Source organism: Kogia breviceps, chromosome 1 (genome assembly GCF_026419965.1).
Source record: "Kogia breviceps isolate mKogBre1 chromosome 1, mKogBre1 haplotype 1, whole genome shotgun sequence".
Classification (NCBI taxonomy): Eukaryota; Metazoa; Chordata; class Mammalia; order Artiodactyla; family Physeteridae; genus Kogia; species Kogia breviceps.
This window is the reverse complement of record NC_081310.1, coordinates 126,431,601-126,451,563: the sequence shown is the minus strand read 5'-3', so window position 1 is coordinate 126,451,563 and position 19,963 is coordinate 126,431,601. Positions and strand designations below refer to the sequence as shown.

The 19,963-nt window shown below is 38.7% G+C and overlaps 1 protein-coding gene across 1 annotated transcript in view; it reads right to left on the bottom strand.

Moving 5' to 3' along the window:
• The window catches only part of COL24A1 (collagen type XXIV alpha 1 chain), a 395,634-nt gene extending 375,873 nt beyond the window's left edge, over positions 1 to 19,761 (bottom strand). Inside the window, exons 1-2 of the mRNA XM_059061755.2 lie at positions 19,567 to 19,761; positions 9,807 to 9,871 (exon numbers count right to left, since the gene is read on the bottom strand). Of these exons, the coding sequence (XP_058917738.1) occupies positions 9,807 to 9,871; positions 19,567 to 19,622 (121 nt within the window). The 5' untranslated portion in view covers positions 19,623 to 19,761. The remainder of the gene's footprint in view (positions 1 to 9,806; positions 9,872 to 19,566) is intronic.
• Positions 19,762 to 19,963: the final 202 nt, after the last annotated feature.

Sequence of the window (19,963 nt, the reverse complement as noted above, 5' to 3'; positions counted from 1 at the left end):
GGTCATAATACATAGAATGAAAAAGTTCTAAATATTGTGAGAATTACCAAAATGTGACACAGAGACATGAAGTGAGCAAATGCTGTTGGAAAAATGGCACCAATAGACTTGACTGAAACAGGGTTGCCACAAACCTTCAATTTGTAAAATATGCAATATCTGAGAAATGCAATAAAGTCAAGTGCAATAAAATGAGGTATGCCTGCAGAGAACTGTGAAGGATAAAAAGGCACAGACAAGAGGGGTGTGGAGAACAGGAGAAAAAAGCAAAAGGCTTCTATCAGAATACAGACTTTTTACATTAATTTAAGCCTAGCCCTGGATACCACCAAATTGCAAATTTAAATTTAGATATTTGGTACTGATGAATATAGCAAGAAAAATCTTAGTTGTCTATAGTAAGTTACTTGTTTCATGAGTGGCCCTAACCAGGAAATCAAGCTAGTTTGTGTCACTTAGGAAATTAGTATTTAAAGAATACTCATTATCAACCAGGCACTTTATTAGATGGCTTACACTGTTTAAAGAATAAGAATAATAGCATTTATTAAACTATTTCTATGTACCAAGAACTATGCTAAGAATTCTACTGTATTAAGCCACATAATTCTCATAACATAATGAAGTATGTGCTATTGTTAATCCATCTGACAGTTATAAATACAAGTCACAGAGAATTTAAATGATTTTCGCAAGGTCACCTAACTAGGAATTTCAGAGGCAGAATTTGAATGTAGGCAGTTCTCTAGAGCCAGTCTATTAGCATGGCATCTTTTTGGAATGCATATGTAGCCTGTGGCAGAACTGACTATCTCTACCTATTTGCTTCTTAAACAGAATACATCATGGTGTTGCCAAGACAAAGCCTTGATCTTTTAACTGTAAACATCAAGCCTAATGACTTCATCCAAACCATGGTTTCAGTAACCACATATGCTGACTCACAAACCTCTCTTCTGGGTTTGAATAACCAATTGCCCACTGAATTTATCCAGTGGAGGTTAGTTATCCCACGAGCACTTCTAACTCAATACATTTTCCCCCAGATTCGTTCCTCTTCCTTTACTGCATTTCTCAGTGAAGATCCCCACTACCACACCAGGAGTCTGAGTAATATTTTTATAGTGTAAATTATATCATGGCATTCTCCTGAACAAAATTCTTCAATGGCTTCCCATTACACTAAAAGTGCAATCCAGAGTTTTACGGGGTGCATGAAACCTATGTCACCAGCTCCCTTCTTACCTATCTCATCTCTCCTTTCATTTCATCCCACCTCTGCTCCAACCAAACTGGTCTTTTCTTATTCCTTAAAACCACTAAACTCATTTTTAACATACAGCATTTGCACTTATTTTTCTCTTGGCTTAGAATGCTCTAAACCCCTTAGTTCATTCCAATCTAGGCTCAAATGTGACCTCCTCAGAGAGGCTCTCCCTGGCCACATTACCTAAAGTATAAAATAGTTATCCTCCTTGCCCCAATAACTCTCTAACTCTAATGTCTTACTGAGCTTTATAATTTCTTCGTAACATTGAAAATTTAGGGGGAAAATTGTATGTATATATAAACTTGCCTATTACTTGGCTCTCTAGTTGAAATGTAAGTCCTTCCGAGTAGACCTTCATCTTGTTTTACAGTAATATTCCAACAACTAGAACAATGACAATAAACAAAGTAGGTCCACAGTATTGCTTGAATGAATTAATCGATCCAGTCATCTAACGCAGAAACCTGGTAATTATCTTTGCTACTTCCCTTCCCACCCATTCTCCATATCTATTCAGTCACCAAGTCCAACACAAGCCTTAGTTAAGCTCTCTTAGTCAGATTTTAATATTAGCCTCCTAATAGATTTCTGTCTCTTGTGAGACATCCTTGTCCCATCCATCATCCACTCTGCTGTCACAGAGAGCTTCCTAAAGCACAGAACAAAATGAACATTAGTTCATGACACTCTTTCCTGTAACAACACATCAGTATTTCTTATAGCTTTTAGTACTAAACTCAATCATCTTATTTCAGCCCCCAGGCCCTTAATGATATAACCTCCTGCCTATACTTCTAGTCTCACATTCCATACCTTCCTAATAAACTTCACTGCTTGGCAATATCCTGTGCATATTATCACATATTATTGCTGGGGAGGTTGGCACTGACCATGATTCCACTGGGAAAAGACAACTGGACACTCCACATAAGGACTTTCCTAGACTCTTCTCCCTGAGTCTCTTCCCTAGACTGATTTTAATCTGTATCCTTTTGCTGTAATCTACCATAACAGAGTATAACAGATTTCATGAGTTCTGTGAGTCCTTCTAGAGCATTATTGAGCCTGAAATTGGTCTTGGGGACCCTCAAACTTGCAGTTGGTGTCAGAAGTAAGTGTGGTCTTTGGGACTGCCCCCTAATTTACACTGGTTTACACGTTTCTTCTCAATGATTTATCTTCTCACTCCATGGTATTTCCTATTCTTGATACTTAACTTTTCCTTGAATTTCTTGCCATATCAAAGCTTACAAAAACTCATTCTTTCAGAGTCCTGGTAAGTATGTCTCTCCATGCCAAGTTTACGCATCTTACAAGACTCAGTTCAAGTGTTACCTCCTCTTTAAGCCTTCAGTTCAATTTTTGGTTTGTTGTTGTTGTTGTTACATACTAATGACAAGTAGATCCTTTCTCAGTATGCTAATAAAAATCAGTCTTCTAGAAACATCTTAAAATGGAAACAAATAGTTCCAGTACAGCCAGAACCAAGGATGACCATTACTAAACTCAGTTCTGCAGAAACCTCCCAGCCAAGTCCCAGAGCTCTGGAAACCAGACTCATGCATCCCCAGGTAGAAACCTGGTGGATTCTTCTGCCAAAAAACAACACTTCCCAAGAGGAAAGACCTAGAGAAGGTGAAGTACGGAGATCCCTCAATGAAACCAATTAGTCCACCAGCCCCACTCACACACACAGAGCTTTCAGTCATCCCTTTGGTGCCCCACTCTTTAATATTAACAGTGAGGCAGGGATCACCAAGCATGTGAGGATAACCTCTAACAGACAGGATGGAAGCAGGAAAAGGAACTTCTAGGAGACAGAGACTGGCTGTCATATGTCTTTACAGACCATGAAAAGGCCATTTACACACTTTTGCCACAGCTTAGTAGCTGGAGATATGGACAGACATCTCCATTTTGGGCTTTGGATTTGAAACAAGTGATACAAAGAAACAGAGAAGAATGTGTCCACCATCCAGTGGTGGCCACAGTGGCCCATACTCCTCCTGGGGAGTAGCTCTACCTGTGGTCTTGGTCTCTAATTTCTCTGGTTTCTGTTCTTAGTAACCTGATTCTCTAGACTTCCTGGCAATTCTGTGAACCACAGAATAGCTTTCAAGAAAAACCTTTCTGCTTTTTAATAAACCAGAATCAATTTCAGTTGCTCACCCTCAAGCACCTATCTTACACTGATCTACAAATTATATTGTTAGGTGAAAAGCAATATGATAAGTATAATATCATTCAAATAAAAGCAAAAGCTATCTACCAAAAAAAAAAAAAAATCAGTCTTCTAAGCCTGCAAGGCTAATGCTCAGATATAAGCACAGACACCAACTTGGCTTGCCTTTCATTTGAAACCTATATAATACGCAGTATTGATATTATCACTAGCTAGGAGAAAAGAAAGAGGCAGAGGGAAAACGAGAGGGAGGTGAAAACAGAGACAGACAGGAAGTGAGGGGAGAAAGGGAGACAAAAAGGAGAAATTGCATCTCCGTAGGTGCTAAAACTATGACTCATACTCAAGCATTTGACTCACTCCAGTGTCTATATAATTGACTCTGTGGTGTAGTAGAGTATATGCCTAAAGAAACAGACATGCGAGAACCAATGGTTACACTTGTTTTTACAAATACAGAAAGCCAAAGAATCATTTTACCTATCAACATTCAACAATATTCTATCACAAACTGGAGGAATAAGGGTAGTATTATGTTTACCTTTCAAAATGTAAGGATTCTTACATTTCTTAGAAATTAGTAGCTTAAAAGATTTTTTTAAGTTATCAATTTTTAGATAAAAATAGAGTAATATCATTTGAGTGTAATAAATTACAGTATTAGTGCATTATTAATTAACTAATATAAAAAGCACTTAATTTTAACAAATTCTCACTGTTTAAAATTTTCATGTATCTGGGTCAGTTAAGTCACCAAGCTATATTCTTTCTAGTTTGTAGGAATGAAAAAAATAAAATGTTTAAAATAAAATCGGAGTTGTACGTGAGGAAGATCATACAGGCCTCAATATACTTTTCTTTTCCTTGCCAATTTACCCAAATTACTTAAATAACTAGGTAAGTGCCCAATATCCACTTTCCATTGTTCTATATAGCCTCAGCCAAATCGTCTGTGCCAGAATTAAGACTCAAATATAGGCTTCTTGAATTCCAGCTCACTGAGTTAAGGAACGAAAGGAAGTTGTTTAAAAACAACTATTTTATTTTTTCAATATCATCAGTATATAGAAAAAGGAAAGGATCCAGAGTATTTTTTTTCTACTAAACTTTATTGTATGCTCATCATGTATGTAATAGCCATGCACTAAGCACTTTACATGTGTTCTCATTTTACCCACACAACAACCTATGTAGTAAGAATTATTATTATCCTCACTTTTAAGTTTCTGAAATTGAAGCTCAAAGTATGTACGGAACTTGCTCAAAGTCACATAACTGGTAGGCATTGGAACCTGGGCATAAACCCAGGATTCTGGCTCCAGAACACCTGTGCACCACTGTCACTGGGTGTGTTAGAAAAGGAAACTGTGACTTTAAAGTATTCTTAATGTAAGTACATCTATTTTGGATAAAGAAATAAAGGCAACTTATTTATAAAATGAGAAATGAAGCTTTAACCTATGTGTAAAATTTTTGGTCACGTGTCCATAAGGGGTTTTGGCAGAAGATGCTTGGAGTTACTGCAACTAGAATGAGCTGCCTCTTACAACAAACACATTTTTGGGTTAATTTCCACAGAAAATACTCTTCTTGGAGACATGCATTTTACACAGAGAGATTTCTACAGCTGTGGTTTGCACACCTAGGGATCATGAACCTGAGGAGTGCTGTGTATGTTGACAATTAGCTTACATCTCATATGGTGTAAGGTATCACATAGAGGCCAGCCCACCAACAGAGTTATAAGGAGACTGTATCATATAAGAAAAGGGAACTTTCTGTCAAATCCTTGGAAAACTCAGCCTTAAGTAATTTTTTCTTGAAATAGAATCATCTATTCATTTGGTTATACCTAAACCTCGGTTATAAAACAAATATAAGATTTATATTTGTGAACAGGATATTTTAATGCTTTTCTTAGCTGTGCTAAAAGTTAAAGGAAGAACTGAAAACATGGCAAATAACATGTTTATCTCTGCATAGTCTTAAAATCTCACTAAAATGAGAATAAGGAAATGTGGTTTAAAACTACCTCGGCAAAGTGAAAGGGTAGAAGAGACAACAGATAAGAAATACAAACGAATTTTTGAAAGATGAAAAACACATGAAGGAATTAGCAGAGCTGACAAAACTGAACACTAAGGGCTTTCAGAAGGAAGTGCTAATGACGGGCAGGCCAGTTCACACTTCAAAGTCCTGAAAAGGCTCAACAACTGAAGGCTCCAAATCACTGAATTCAGGAGAGAAGCATGAGGCATCATATGGGAGAGAGGGGAGGGTCTGAAAATCTGTATAAGAAGCTTTGAGAGCAAAACTGAAGGTTAGAGCTTTCTTATGTAGAAACACTGAATCAATCCTAGCAGAAGAGGGAAAAGAAGCGCCATAATGAGAAAAAGGGAATTCAGTGAAAATCTACATACTAAATGGTGAGACAGCAACTCCCCCCGCCGCCCAAGAACCTCTTTATATCATTTAACTCCAATAACAGTGGCAACCAGGATTATATTCTACAAATAAGAAATTGGAGGATTCTTCTCTAAAGAAACTGGACAGCCTTAGACATTTGTGGTCCAACAATGAGATGGTCAGCAATGCTCCTCATTTATCACGCTCTACGTAGAATATACCAGTTAACAAGCCCACACATGCAAAAAGAGTTTCCAAGCATATTTTTATTGCCTTGCTTTTAAATGATAACACAGGTAATATAGACGTATGAAGAATTTTTCCAACATAAAAGACCAAAGCAAACCAAAATTTGTCGGAAACAAAGACAATACAGGGAGCAGAATAAAAGTTCAAAAAAATTATTTTTATCTTTGGAAAGCTGAGTAGATATTACATCAAAGAAACAAGAACAAAATGTTATTTTTTTAAGACACAATCTGAGTGAGAAATCTCTTAAAAATTTAAATGCAGCACAAGTAAATAATTTAAATATTTGGGAATAGTGACTCATGAAAATCTGATATAAAATGTAAAGAAAACAAAGATGGGAAATCGGAGCTAAAAATAAGAAAATACAGAGCTCAATCCAGATCCAATATCTGACCAACAGAACTTACAGAAAGAAGAAATATTCAGAGAGAAAAAACTAACACAGGAAAATTCCCAGAAAAATGAAAGATATTTCCCCATTGAAAAGGCCTAATGACTACCCATCAGAATAACTTGAAAAAGGACCTGTAGCAAAACACATTATTGCAAAATTTCAAAATATCAAGGATGAACAGCTGATCTTAAGGTTTAAAGTGGAAAATTAAAAGGTCATACATAAAGAATCAAGAACTAGTATAACATCAGATTTTTTAAGTGCAAGCCAGAAGACAATAGATGGAAGTCTTTAAAATTCTGAGAGACAACTATTTACAGCCTAAAATTCTATACCCACCCAAACTACCCTCAAGCATATGGGTGAAATAAATACATTCTCAGAATTGCAATGCCGCAAGAAGTATACCACCTAAGTACACATTCTCAGGATGCTACTGGATGATATGCTCCACTCAAATTAGGAAATGGACAATGCAAAAGGAAAATATGAGTTCCAAGATACTGGATCTAACACAGATGAGAGACATCAACATTACAAGAAGCTTAGACAGCTACCAATCCATGGTAGAACAGAATCTTAGCTTCCGGAAGAAATAGCTCCAAGGGAAAAAAAAAAATCGAATGGTTAGAGTATTTGGTGTATTTTTTAAAAAATATTTTTCAAAGAAGTTTTAAAATTCTTTTGGAGTATCTGAGAAGAATTAGTCATAGTGCCATAGAAAACAAAACAAACAACAACAACAAAAAAAGAGGGAAACTATAAAGAGAGGATAGAAGAAAAGAAGAGGGTGAAGAGGGGGCATAGAATGGTGTAAAAATGTTAAACCCTCTTCATCAAAAATAGGAAGTCACTACAATATATAAGCATATTATTAAGAACTATGGAGAGTAAAACCAAAAGAAAGTTTGGGTAAAGGATTGCAAGACTAGGTAAGGTCAAGGGATATTATTTTCTGTTATATATTTTGCAGCACAACTTGACTTTTTTTTAAGTTTTGGTAACTATCATAAGCACCAATAAATATTTATATTTATTTCTGAGAAGTCTAATTTGGGATATCTCTAGCTCAGGTAGACATATTCAGCAGTATGAAGGTTGCAAATGATATTTGTAATCACTATCAAATCACAATTTCTCTAAAAATGTTTTTCTAACCTCCTGATTAGATATTATATTATTGTATCATGCCAATTCAACAATAACAAACTATTTTAGGAAAACAGTACTTCTAAGTTTCTAATAACATACCACTACTTTCATTTCATTTTTGTGCTCAAAAGTACTAAATTTTATAAAGTCAAAGAGGTTTTTAAAATATTTTTCTTTTTGTTAAGAACTCAAAATAAAATCTTATGAAGTCTGAAAAGTAAGATGTTCACCCTGAAATAAAAAAGCACATTTTGTATTCTGTAAATGAAATCTTAAGGTTGAAAAAAATATTATTTCTTTCATTTACTCCTTTCATTGCTTCTGACTTTTTAAAAAAAAATCTATTCATAAATATTCAGTTTTCCTTATATCTTTCTTTGTGTTTTTAATATTTGGATAATGACACATTTTGTAAATTATTAAACTCATAACACTAACAGATGACAACTGTAAAGCAAGGGTATGTGTAATGGAAAGAAGTGGGGGTTGTTTTGATGCTGTTTTTTATGGGTCAGACTTGACAGGCCCAAATTCAGCTCTTAGCTATATAAGTCTGGGCAAGCCCCTTCCTTGGGCCTCAGTTTCTTCATCTATGAAACCTACCCTACAGGTTCATTATGAGGATTAGAATCACATATGTAAAATTCCAGCAAAGGACAAGACACAAAATAGATATTTAATAATGGCAATTCTCCTCTTTCTTATCTTCTCTCTTGTCCAAGAGGCTTAATTTTAAAGACTTTGTAGACTTTATAGTCTAAATACCAAGTTCAAATCTTGGTTCTTCCACTTATTAGCCTGCATCCCTTGGGGTAGTTATTTATTCTTCTTAATCTTGGTTTCAGCAATTCATGGGCATAATTATAAAAACCCTGCAATGAGGTAGTGATGAAGAAAATGTATATTCTACTAGCACAGTGACTGGTAACATAAGTTCTCAGAAACTGTAACAGTAATGATAGCAAGAAATTAAGAGTTTCTTTCCTCTTCTTGGCTACTTAAAGCAAACTAAAGTAACAGAAATGACTTGGTCAAAAATAGCATTTCATGAAGTTACATGTGACCTGATTTAATGATCTCCCCATAAAAGACAGTTTAAAAATGCCTTCCGTGATACCTTTAAATTCATAAATGTGCTATTTGACAGAATACTTAACGTTATGCCCATTGGTCAATTTGGTCAATAAATAGAGTACCACCCCCTCCTTTGTGCCCTCTCTCTACCTACATGTATTTTGTTTACTTGTTTTTTTCTACTATTATTTTATTAATTGACTAAATTGACAAGTGACTCCTTGAATTGGTCATTGAATTGAAAAGTTGATTCTGTCAAGTGAATAATTTGGCAGCCCTGCTGATACAAAGCAGAGGAGGAAAAAAAAAAAAATCAGGACCACGGTGATATTTTCTGTAGATCCAGCACAGTTCCAGGGTTTTTCTCTTTAACTTTGGCTTTTTTTTTTTTTTTTTTTTTTTTTAAACCTTTGACAGAGGCACTGGTTTTTTCACTTTGGGATTATCTTATTCACATTTCAATCACTGGCAATTAGGATATTATGGTGGCAAACAGAAAATATTATTTAAATGTTGTTTAAAAAATGAATAAATTAGGGTATATATAGATTCCCAAAACTCTATACCATACCACCAGAGCAACTAGATAGCAAGCAAAAACAAAACCTTCAACTACTTTCTAAACCTCTCCATTTGAACTAAATGAAATCCCAAGCCCACTGGTATTCACATTTTATTTTGTTTCTTAATGATGTAAATCTAGATGGAACATTTAGTGTATGCCTGTGTTGTTTCAAGAAGTGCAAAGGTAATTCAGTCACAGTTTGCCACCCCCAAGAACTCCCACTTAAAATGAAGTCACAAGCAAAGGCTTTTTACTGTACAAAACTTCCCTTTTATAGAGTGTGCTTAAAAAGGTAAGCAATTTCACAGACAGAAGATATGAGTAATTCCTTAAAGGTCATATTTCCCCCAAAATTGGTTTCTTTACCCTCCCTTACATTCTCGTTGTACTGGGTAGAATTTATTGTTTAATGTTGAATTTAAGGTCATGACAACTTGAAAAGTCATGTACTTTTGCTGTCTGGAAGCTGACTTTTTATATAAGTAAATAAGTAACAAGGTAACATTCTTACCTTGATCTTGTGTATGAACAGCACCCCCTGACACACATAGTACAATAAAATGAAGAAGCAGTTTCCTAAAAAAAGAAAAAAATTGGGAAAAACTTAGACATTTATGACCTATAAATCATAAAATTCAAAATGAACTCTAGTGCAAGATTAAGAATTAAGCTATTATTTTAATTAACACAGTATTTTAATACTCATATTGGTTAAAAGCAAGGGCTCTGAATTCAAGTTCCAGCTTTGCCACTTACTATGTGTCTTGGGCACCCTTTTTATTACTCTGTGCCCTAGTGTCTCCATTTATTGTCTATCTCATAAAGGTTTTTGAATATTAACTTAAAAACTTCATGTAAAGTACCCCAAATAGTACCTGGCACACAGGAAAAACTCAATAAATGTGAACTACTATAGGTGAAATTAGTAGTAGTAGTATATATTATGTCAAATCACCATACATGTAATTTTACACAAAGTACTACAGATTGGCACAAAATAATACAACTTATAGTCACTTAACCACAGTAATTATAAATTGATGGAACCAGTTATTTGCTTAAATGTTTTTATATAAAACCTATTTGTAGATCATATTCAAATCACTTGCACTAGATTCACGTCTCTGGTTCTGAAAATACTAATGACCTGCAGATGTCAACATTGACTATTGTGATTAGCAGTAATTGTGAACACAGTACTCAACCACTACAAATCAAAATATTCATTCACATTGATTAGCAAGGTAAAAATACTTTGTGATTTTTTTAGTTTAACCAAACTTTTGATAGATTTTGTTGATTAGTCTTCATAATTGGCTTTACCTCCCAAATGAAAATCACAGAGATAGTTTCAAAAAGCAATGATGAGCATACTGAAAACTATTTTATTACCTAGTTTTTCTTGCCAATAGACTCTGATTCTGTTTAGTCTAACTCAAAGACTCCTCAAATGACATTTCTGAAAATACAATTCTGCAAGGAATGATTACAGAGCCCTCTGAAAATCATTTTTATTAAGTTCCTGGTGTGCTAGTAGTAATTGGTACATTTTCTATTTATCACTAAATAGATACATTTATCACTAAATTGGTACATTTTCTATTTATCACTATGTTTTTACGTTTATCAACAAGAATAAGGAGCATGTTAACGTAACAAAGTAAGCCAATATAAAATTATACTATTATAATTGTATGTTTATACAAAATATAAAATTATACTATTCTCTTTGCTATAATGGACATATTTGTATTATAATAGTATTAAGCATTTTTTCAGTAAGTGAAAAATGTACATTCTATGGTCATACTTAGCACAGAGCACAGCTTTTAAGACTTTGATAGAATACTTAACAATCATTAATTCTACAATCAACTGAATCATTATAGAAATTTCAACTGATACGGGCAAATAGTTGGACCATATATTTTAATGAAGCCTATAAAAGATTACTTTGATAGAATACTTAACAATCATTAATTCTACAATCAACTGAATCATTATAGAAATTTCAACTGATATGGGCAAATAGTTGGACCATATATTTTAATGAAGCCTATAAAAGATTCCCATATATGGTGTCATCCATGAGATGGTTCTCAAATGTTAGTTTGCCAAAGAACCACCTGAGGCTTTTTTGAAAAATCCAGATTCCAGGCCTTCCCACAGTGACTATGATTCATAAATTTGAAGTGGATCCTCAGCACCTATACATTTTTAACTGGGTGATTCTAATATTGATTGCATATGTACCAAACTCTGAGGAAAAAACAATTTAGAATATTTACTATTGATAGTTACATTGTACTTAAAATAACCTAATATTTTGCTTAAATCACATATATCTAATTTTATGACATGACACAAATAAGATTTGACCCTTTTCGGAAAAAATCCTTTTCTACTGCTCTAGATCATGGTTTTCAAACATGAGTGTATCAGAATCACCTGGAGGGCTTGTTAAATATTTCTGGGGTCCACCCTGAGAGTTTCTGACTCAGTAGGTCTGGGCTGGGACTCAAAAATTTGCAGTTTAGGGCTTCCCTGGTGGCGCAGTGGTTGAGAGTCCGCCTGCCGATGCAGGAGACACGGGTTCGTGCCCTGGTCCGGGAAGATCCCACATGCCGCGGAGCAACTAAGCCCGTGAGCCATGGCCGCTAGGCCTGCGCGTCCGGAGCCTGTGCTCCGTCGGCAACGGGAGAGGCCACAACAGTGAGAGGCCCGCATACCGCAAAAAAAAAAAAAAAAAAAAATTTGCAGTTTAACAAGTTCTCAGGCAATACTGATGATGCAGATCTGGGGAATCACACACCGAGGACCACTGTTCTGGAATAGATGATGCTCAAGAGATGATGTGAGGCCTACTTGTTTTGCATCTTTTTACCAGAGCTGCATAGTGGAATCACCTGGTGATTTTGAAAAACTACTAATACTTGGGTTCTTCCCTCCCCACCCCCACCCTCAGAGATTCTGATTTTAATTTGTCCTACAGGGATTTTTAAACACTTCTCAGGTGATTCCAATGTGCAACGTTGAGGACCACAGTGTGAAATTAAAATAATTTCCTTGGGTGGTCCAGAATGGATCCCAATGGGATCTAGAGTTTGAGTAAAAGGAGGCTCTTTTCCTTTCAAATTTCTATTTTCAACTGGCAGGACGTACATCGGTAAGACTAGAAAATAACTCAAGATCCCGTTCACTGAAGGACAGTATATCAGAATTATGCTGTTTTAACAGAAAATGCAACATGAAAGGATGCACTTCTCACCTGGCCAAAGTAATCTGGCTCACTGAGAGCTTAGAAATAACCCACAGGCACTGTTCCATCCAAAATAAAGCTAACTAGTGAAGAGTACAATAACTAGCACTATTCACTTGGCAATTCAGCCAACTCACAGACTTCCCCAACAACCTCAGGGGAGAAAAATGGAAAATAAAGTTCTTTCTAGAGATGTTAACAAGTCTATTCCTGGCGTGAGGCAGGAAAACCCGAACACATCAAACATCATCTCTTAGCCAGGTGATTTTAGGAGATTATGACAAATCAGTTGAGCCACACCTTAGGTAAGTGTACCTATGTACTAATTTGATGACTAAGAGAGAGAGAGAGAGATCAATGATATAAAATAGTGATTTTCTTTCTCTTTTTCTAATTCTGCCCCAAACTTCTGGCCAACTGTTGGGCTGTACCCCGCAGGCCGGCAAGCCTCAGAGTTGCCCAACCTCTAAACTGAAAAAGGAGCCCCAAAACAGCGACAGAGGAGACATCAACGGTTTACTGGATAGGGGATCTTACAAGTCTGAGGCAAAAGGTCCTGGAGCAACCTCCGCACCGTACCTAGCAGACAGCAAGCAGGACATAAGCAGACAACAAGCAGGCAACCTTCCAGAGGGAGAAGGAGGCTACCATTTATAGGGAGAATTGACATCAGGTTGGCTCATCAGTTACCAGGGAAACCAGCGGCAGTTACTAATTAAGTCCTATAATTAAGAAGATTGGATAGTCATGTGAGTGAAGCAGGGGCTGGTCAAGCAGGGGATTTACAGAGAGCAAGAGAACAGCCATCTTGAAAGGCCTGACCGTACAACTAAGGAAGAGCAGGAAAAGTCAAGTTCCTCACCAGGTGTTCAAGGCCCTTATCATTCAGCTTCAACCTCCTTTCTTTTTTTAGCACTATGGACCAATTACATCTGATATCCCAAAGCTCCAGCCATATCATGTTATTCTCTACTCCATGGACAGACCTTATAAGTGCCTGAAAAGCTCTCAGTCTCCACCTGTCAGAATGTTCAGTATCATCAAAGCCTAATTTGAATACCTGCTCCATGAATTTTCCCATCATCCCTAAAGAGGCCTGGATCTTTTCCTCACCTCTGTACTCTTGATGCTTTAATTTTAACTGCATTATAGCCCATATATGTTATACCTTTTATGATTAATTAGTAAGTAAATATCTGAGCAAGTAACAGGTCTTCACCTTATATCAATTTCTTACATAAAATTGACACAATAATATTTTTAAACAGGAACGGAATTATAGTAAGATCTCTCAATGACTGAGGAATTCAATTCTTCCCTATGAACCTAATTCTTTTAACACTTAGGAAAAGTAAAGTAAAATAAGGGTACTTTTAGTTGGATGTCCAAAGAGGGAAAGAAGAATTAAAAAAAAAAAAAATCTGCTGTGGTAGGGTAAGTTGAAGCCTTCTTCTTTTTCATTTTAACTGTTTTTTCTCATCTCTGAAGTTGGAACACAGAGAAGAGATCAAGCTTAATTGACATAATCAGTTTGATAAAGAACCCAACTCTATCACTGAATAAAATGGATGTCTAATGAATCCAAGCTTTCTGGGAAATGTCTAGTTGAGCTGGGCTTGTTTATTTCTTTGCTTTTGCTCTCCCCTTCCCCATGATATTACATTTACGATACATTTACTCAATTAAGAAAAAAATATCACATTTCCACATTAGCAGATGATAGAGTTCTCAAGGGTAGCAGCTGTGCTTTGGGCTCCTCCGCTGTTTTGCTGTGCATATCATACTAGACATGCTGGAGTCCTTAAATAAGTTTAAATTAAAACTATTAAGTTGTTGCAGAGAAAACAACATGGTTAATAAGAAAATAACACTAGACTAGGAGTCAAAAGGCTAATCCTGGTTCTATTTCAAACTCATTCTGTGGCCTTGGGTGGGTTATTTCAAGTTTCTGAGTCTTAGCTGACTCATCTATCATGTGATGACATAATATAAATTTTATATTTTAAATTCCAAATATAAAACCCCCCAAAATATGTGTGTATGGCAGAATCCTATTAATATACTGGCATTAGAGGACAAAGATCAAGCTACGTTCTTAGCAAGATGTTGTATAAATCACTATATATAAAGGGCATGTTGTTTAACCACAGCTGGGGAAAGGTCCTCTTACAGTTCTGGCCAATTCTTTTTTAATTAAGTAACCTAAAAGAGTCTACTTTGCTAATTTGTTCATACATTTAGTGTACCCTAATAAAACATCTAGTTAGTGTATTAAATATGAATATTTTTCAAATAGTCAAACCATGCCTGTTTTTGTTCATTTTTTGTATGTCTGGAACATGTGTCATTAATATAAAGTAACAGAAGTACATATACTCAGACATTTAACAAAATCAGACCAGGTCTGAAAGAAGTTAACAATATGGTAAGAAACATTCAATAAATGTTCAGAAAATATAACCCATAATATTACTGAGGATATATAACAAAATGTGAAATACTCTGTGTGTCTGGTCTGCTAGCCACATTTTCAGTTTGACATAAGCCACAGTCAAAACATGACCAGACACGTGAAGGGTGAAGGCCTAGAGGGGATCAAGAAGGAAATAGATATCCAAAGACCATACTCAGAATATTTAAGGAACTAATATCCATCCCAGGCATCTTCCCTAAATAATTCTTAGAACTATTCAACTTTCTCTTTATCTGAAGGGTTTAAGTTACTTCAGGGGAATTTCAGGCATCTTTTTGTTTAGGACACCCATGAGACTTTCAGGTTTTATGATACATGTCCTCAAGTTACTGATGCTCATTCCTACACAGGTTCAATTTGTGAATAAGAAACTTTTTTTTTTTTTTTTTTTACTGAAGTGGTGATTTTCATTTAAACCAACTGGAAAAAGTAGACTAATCTGAAAAACATACATGTAATATACGTCAAGAATTTCAACAATTTCCATCACACTGCGTTTACAAGCCAAAAAATTCTCTAAGTCATGACAGCTTTACAGACTTTGCTCTTTACTAGCTGCTAAGATCCAGTAATAGTAAAATTTCTGTACTTTGTTCCCCAAATAACTGAAAAACAGTTCTTATCCCAGCAGTAGGGAGTAAAGTGTTGTCAAAAACTTATACACAATGAATTCAACTCAATAGGTACTTGTATAACTAATCTAGTGTGAAACATACTAGAACTTTTGGTTAAATTCCAAGCATACAGGCAACTCATGAAATGCAAAGGAGATAAATATGCTCGAGGACTTCAAGTGATCAAAATGCCTAGAGTCCAGTCAGTAGCAGGGAAGAAATATACACTTAAAATAGTCTCTCCTTGCAATACTACAGAGATTGTTAAACTGATTACTGCCTAGCCTAGGAAAGTTTCTGGCACACACTACTGTTAAATAAAGATTTTTAAATGAATGAATGTATCAATCTTCAGAGACTATCAGGTGGTCTTGAGTTTCAACAAATATGTAACTTCTCTGACATTTTCCACCTGCACACTGACCCCAAGATCCAAGAAGCCAGGTGATCCTAACCTCCATTTATTTAGCTAAGAAAGCAAAGGCTTTGCATGATCTAGTCTCTGTTTCTCTCTCCAGATCCAGCTCCAGTCACTTCTCCCCTAGAATGTGTGCTCCAACCAACTTCATTTCTTTCAGGCCCTCAAATGCACTGTGCTGTCTCACCTCTGAGCCTTTTACTGTTCTCTCTGTCTGTAAAGCTCCATGCCTTTTCCACTTAGGTCTGAGTCTAGATTTCATTTCCTTTGGTCAGCCTTTCCTTCCAGTATTACTCCTCCCGATCTTCCCCAACTACCAAGACTGTTAGATGTCCTTCTGTGTATACCCTTATCTCATTTTGTTATACTTGGTTGTTTAATTTTCTGTTTCCTATAGTAAACTGGGAACATTGGGAGGGTAGCAATTAGGCTTCTGTCTTGCTCCATCATTGTATCACTTCTGCCTAGAACCATTCTAGACACTTAGCTGGAGCTCAGTAAACATTTGCTGAATAAATGAGTAAATGATGAGTGAATGAATGACAGAATGTTAGCCTTCTATGAGAATGAAAATGAAATCGTCTTTACTTCACTTCTTACTCAGAATTACAAATTCGAAAACAAGTCACAGTTGCAAAACATTGCAAGGAAACTAGTACAGCTATTCAAATTCTCGTAATAAAATTTATTATTCTCCTGCAGCTTCACCTATTACCAAGCAGAATGTATAAATAACACTCAAAATTACTTTCTATAAATTACAATTCCTCTTCCTGAGACATCAGTTTATTTTAAACATTTATTTGAATGCAAAGATAACTAAGCAACTTTAAAAATAGAATTTCATGCTAGCTAGGAAATAGATGTTTATATACCAAACTCTGTTTCCCCCTTTGGTTACAGAAACCCTTTTATGACCATAATAGTCTACCTGGGAGATTTTCCGACAACATGTTAAATCAATGTATCTAACACTGACTCTTGGTTTTAATTTTTGTTTTTTATTAATTCCACAAATTCACATTAGGTAATCTAACTAAAAGCAGCCATTTGAAATAAAATGTCTTTAAGGATCTAGTTTTAAAACTGTAAATGTTTCTGGGTGACCAATCAGAATTGTGATTTTTAAAAAACTGTTCCTGCTCTCACAAAAAACATCACCACAAAAGGATGGTGGAAAGTTACAAAAGGATGGTGGAAAGTTAAAATCTCAGGGATTTCATGGGGCACTCTAAGGTTTAATTCAGTGGCCTGACATTATCATCAGCTAATCAGCTGCTTCTCCTAAGTCCCTTTCCCTATGAGGCTGGTAGCATTAATTTCAAACTGAAGAACTCTTAATTCTTTACAGAAACTGGATTTTTTCAAGAAACAATTTTCTCAGCTCAATCAGTAACTACCTTCCCTACTTTACATGTGTGTGATTGGAGCTGTGAGGGGCTGCAATCTGGTGTAATCTTGAATTACCGTTAATTTTCTGCAGCCCACCCCCACTGGGAACTGTCATGGAACAAACTGGATATCGCAGGAGGCTGCAAGGCCCCTGGCTGGGAGGCCATCTAGGAGGGCAGGAGAGACCAGGGCCTTCATGCAGGATCCCCTACCCACCCTGATGTCTCTCCACAAGGATTTTATTTTCCCCATTCCACATAGTCTAATTTTTCCTCAGAAGTTCCTCGATGTAATCCATTCTGTTTGGTTTCTCTGCCTCCCTCCCCCCAGTCATCTGGACCCAATTTACAAACTCCAAACTGCCCAAGAATTTATGCAGGGCCTTTTCTAGGAGCATCTGGAAGGGAAGTGTAAACCAGACAAGACAGGGGCTAGGAGCTGAAGATCTGCTTTAATCTGAGAGGTTGGTCACAACTACCATGAGAAACGTTAGTCAGCAACCTGGGCCTCGAGTAGTGGCCAAGGTAAAGCCCTAGGGCCAGAGCTGGCAGAGAGAGCAAGAAGGGCACATGGATGGAGGCGGAGGCTGGACAGGACTTGGGAGGACCTCACCCAGCCACTCCTGGTAGCTGTGGATCCGCGGGTACCCAAGCCTCATTCCACTGTTCCACCCGCCCTAGACCGTCGGGAAGATGCACCAGGTCCCTCAGGATCTGTTGCGCTCCCCACCCCTCTTTCCGGGAGGGTCCATGCAAGCGACTTTCACCGGAGAAAAGTGGCGAGAAACCTGCTTGGGAAACTAATGAGACCGGCGTGAGCCGCTCTGGGACAGGCGGCTGGCAGAGTCTGGCCTCTTCTCGGACCCTGGCCGAGAAGTGTCAGGTCTCCCGGGCCCTGGGCACCTCGCCGCACGCACGCGGTTGCTGAGGTTACGAGCTTTCCCGCTCACTGAGTCACGCGCTGCGGGGGCGTGGGGATGTGCATCCTTGTCATTGGCGAAGCCGGCTGCCTGCCCAGGCTTCCAGAAGTCGGAGGAGAGAGGGCGCGAGCCCCAGCCAGGCTCGGCTGCAAGCGGCTGGGTAGCACATGTTCACACAAACACTGCCACAAGGCGGTCTTTCTCCGCACCCCGCCTCCCTTTGGCTGCGCGGTCAGTTCTGCCCCCGGCCCTCCTCCTACCTACTCTCCCGAGGAGCAGCCTAGTGGCAGAGAACTGCAGTTGTTTTCGTCCCTCCCGCCCCCGGGGCCAGAATCAAACCTGCGTAACCCACTGACCTCTTCCAGGGGGACCAGGGCAGCCAACCAAGGCCATGCGCCACACCCCCCCCCCAATCTACGCCCTTTTCCGAGTGAGGTAGCGGGAGCAGGTACAGCGCCCAAAGAGAAGGTGGGGTGCCAGCCAGGGTCTGCGCGGACACTCCCCGGGAGCAGCAGCCCCGCCCCCTCCCCGCGTCCAGCCCCTTCCGCAGTGGCACTCCAGTGACCAGAGCGCAGCCTGGGCCCCAGATGGGCAGCACTCTTGTTGGCCTCCTAACGACTAGAGGAGACTGCCGCTGAGTCCCATGAATCCAGGAGCGCCCTGATGCCCGAGGTTCTGTGGGCATCCTCTCCCCCTACCCGGCAACCCTGCCCCCACGGTCCAGGCTTCGCGCACAGAACCCAGGGGCCACCTAAGCGCCCCAGCTGTACCCAGAGTGCACGCCCCGAGGACCACCGCGGGGAAACAGGACCTCAGCCAGGGCTCTGAGGGAGGAGAAGGGAAGAAGGGCGCGAGGGCGACGGAAGCTGGAGCCCGGGCTGGCATCCGAGTCCAGCTCCGGAGCTGCGGGAGCCACGGCCGCCCGCATCGGGCCGCAAGCCAGCGAGCTTCTCCTCCCGAGCCGCAGGATCTCTTTAGCATAAACTGTCTGAGAGACCCACTGGCAGGAGCCTTCCTTTCAAACACAGTATTTTACAAATTGAGGAGACAACAGGAGGATGCCACGGCTGTTCAACGACTCCCAACTTCAAAAAAGTGCCAGGGAGCTGGTGCACAGATCTCCAACGGGCTCAGCGGATCCAAGGGGTGGAGAAAGGGGGTGCTCTGACCCCTGCCCTGCCGGGTGGGCTACTTACGTTTTTGCCGTGTGGGAGACCTGTCCACGCCTTGTCCTGCGGGCTCCTAAATGCATTTGTATGCATTTGTCCGTACAGCGAAGCGCTAACGGAAAACAGAAGCCAGCTCCGAACTGCTAAGGGTGCAGGTACTGTCCATGAAAAAGGGGGGGAAAAATCACATGAAAACGATGCTCCAAAACCTCAACAATAACCACAAGGGGAGGGGGGAGATGGGAAGGGAGGAAAGAAATAGCACCCGGAGGGTAGGCAGCTGGGCTCCCTATAGCTCCCTAGCTCGGTAACAGACAAGTCCGGGGGGAATGCTGCCCTGGGCGGGCGGGCGAGGAGACCTCACTGGCAGGCGGCGGGGCGCCGGCGGCAGCGCGAGCTCGCCTGCGAGTGCAGCCCTCGAGTT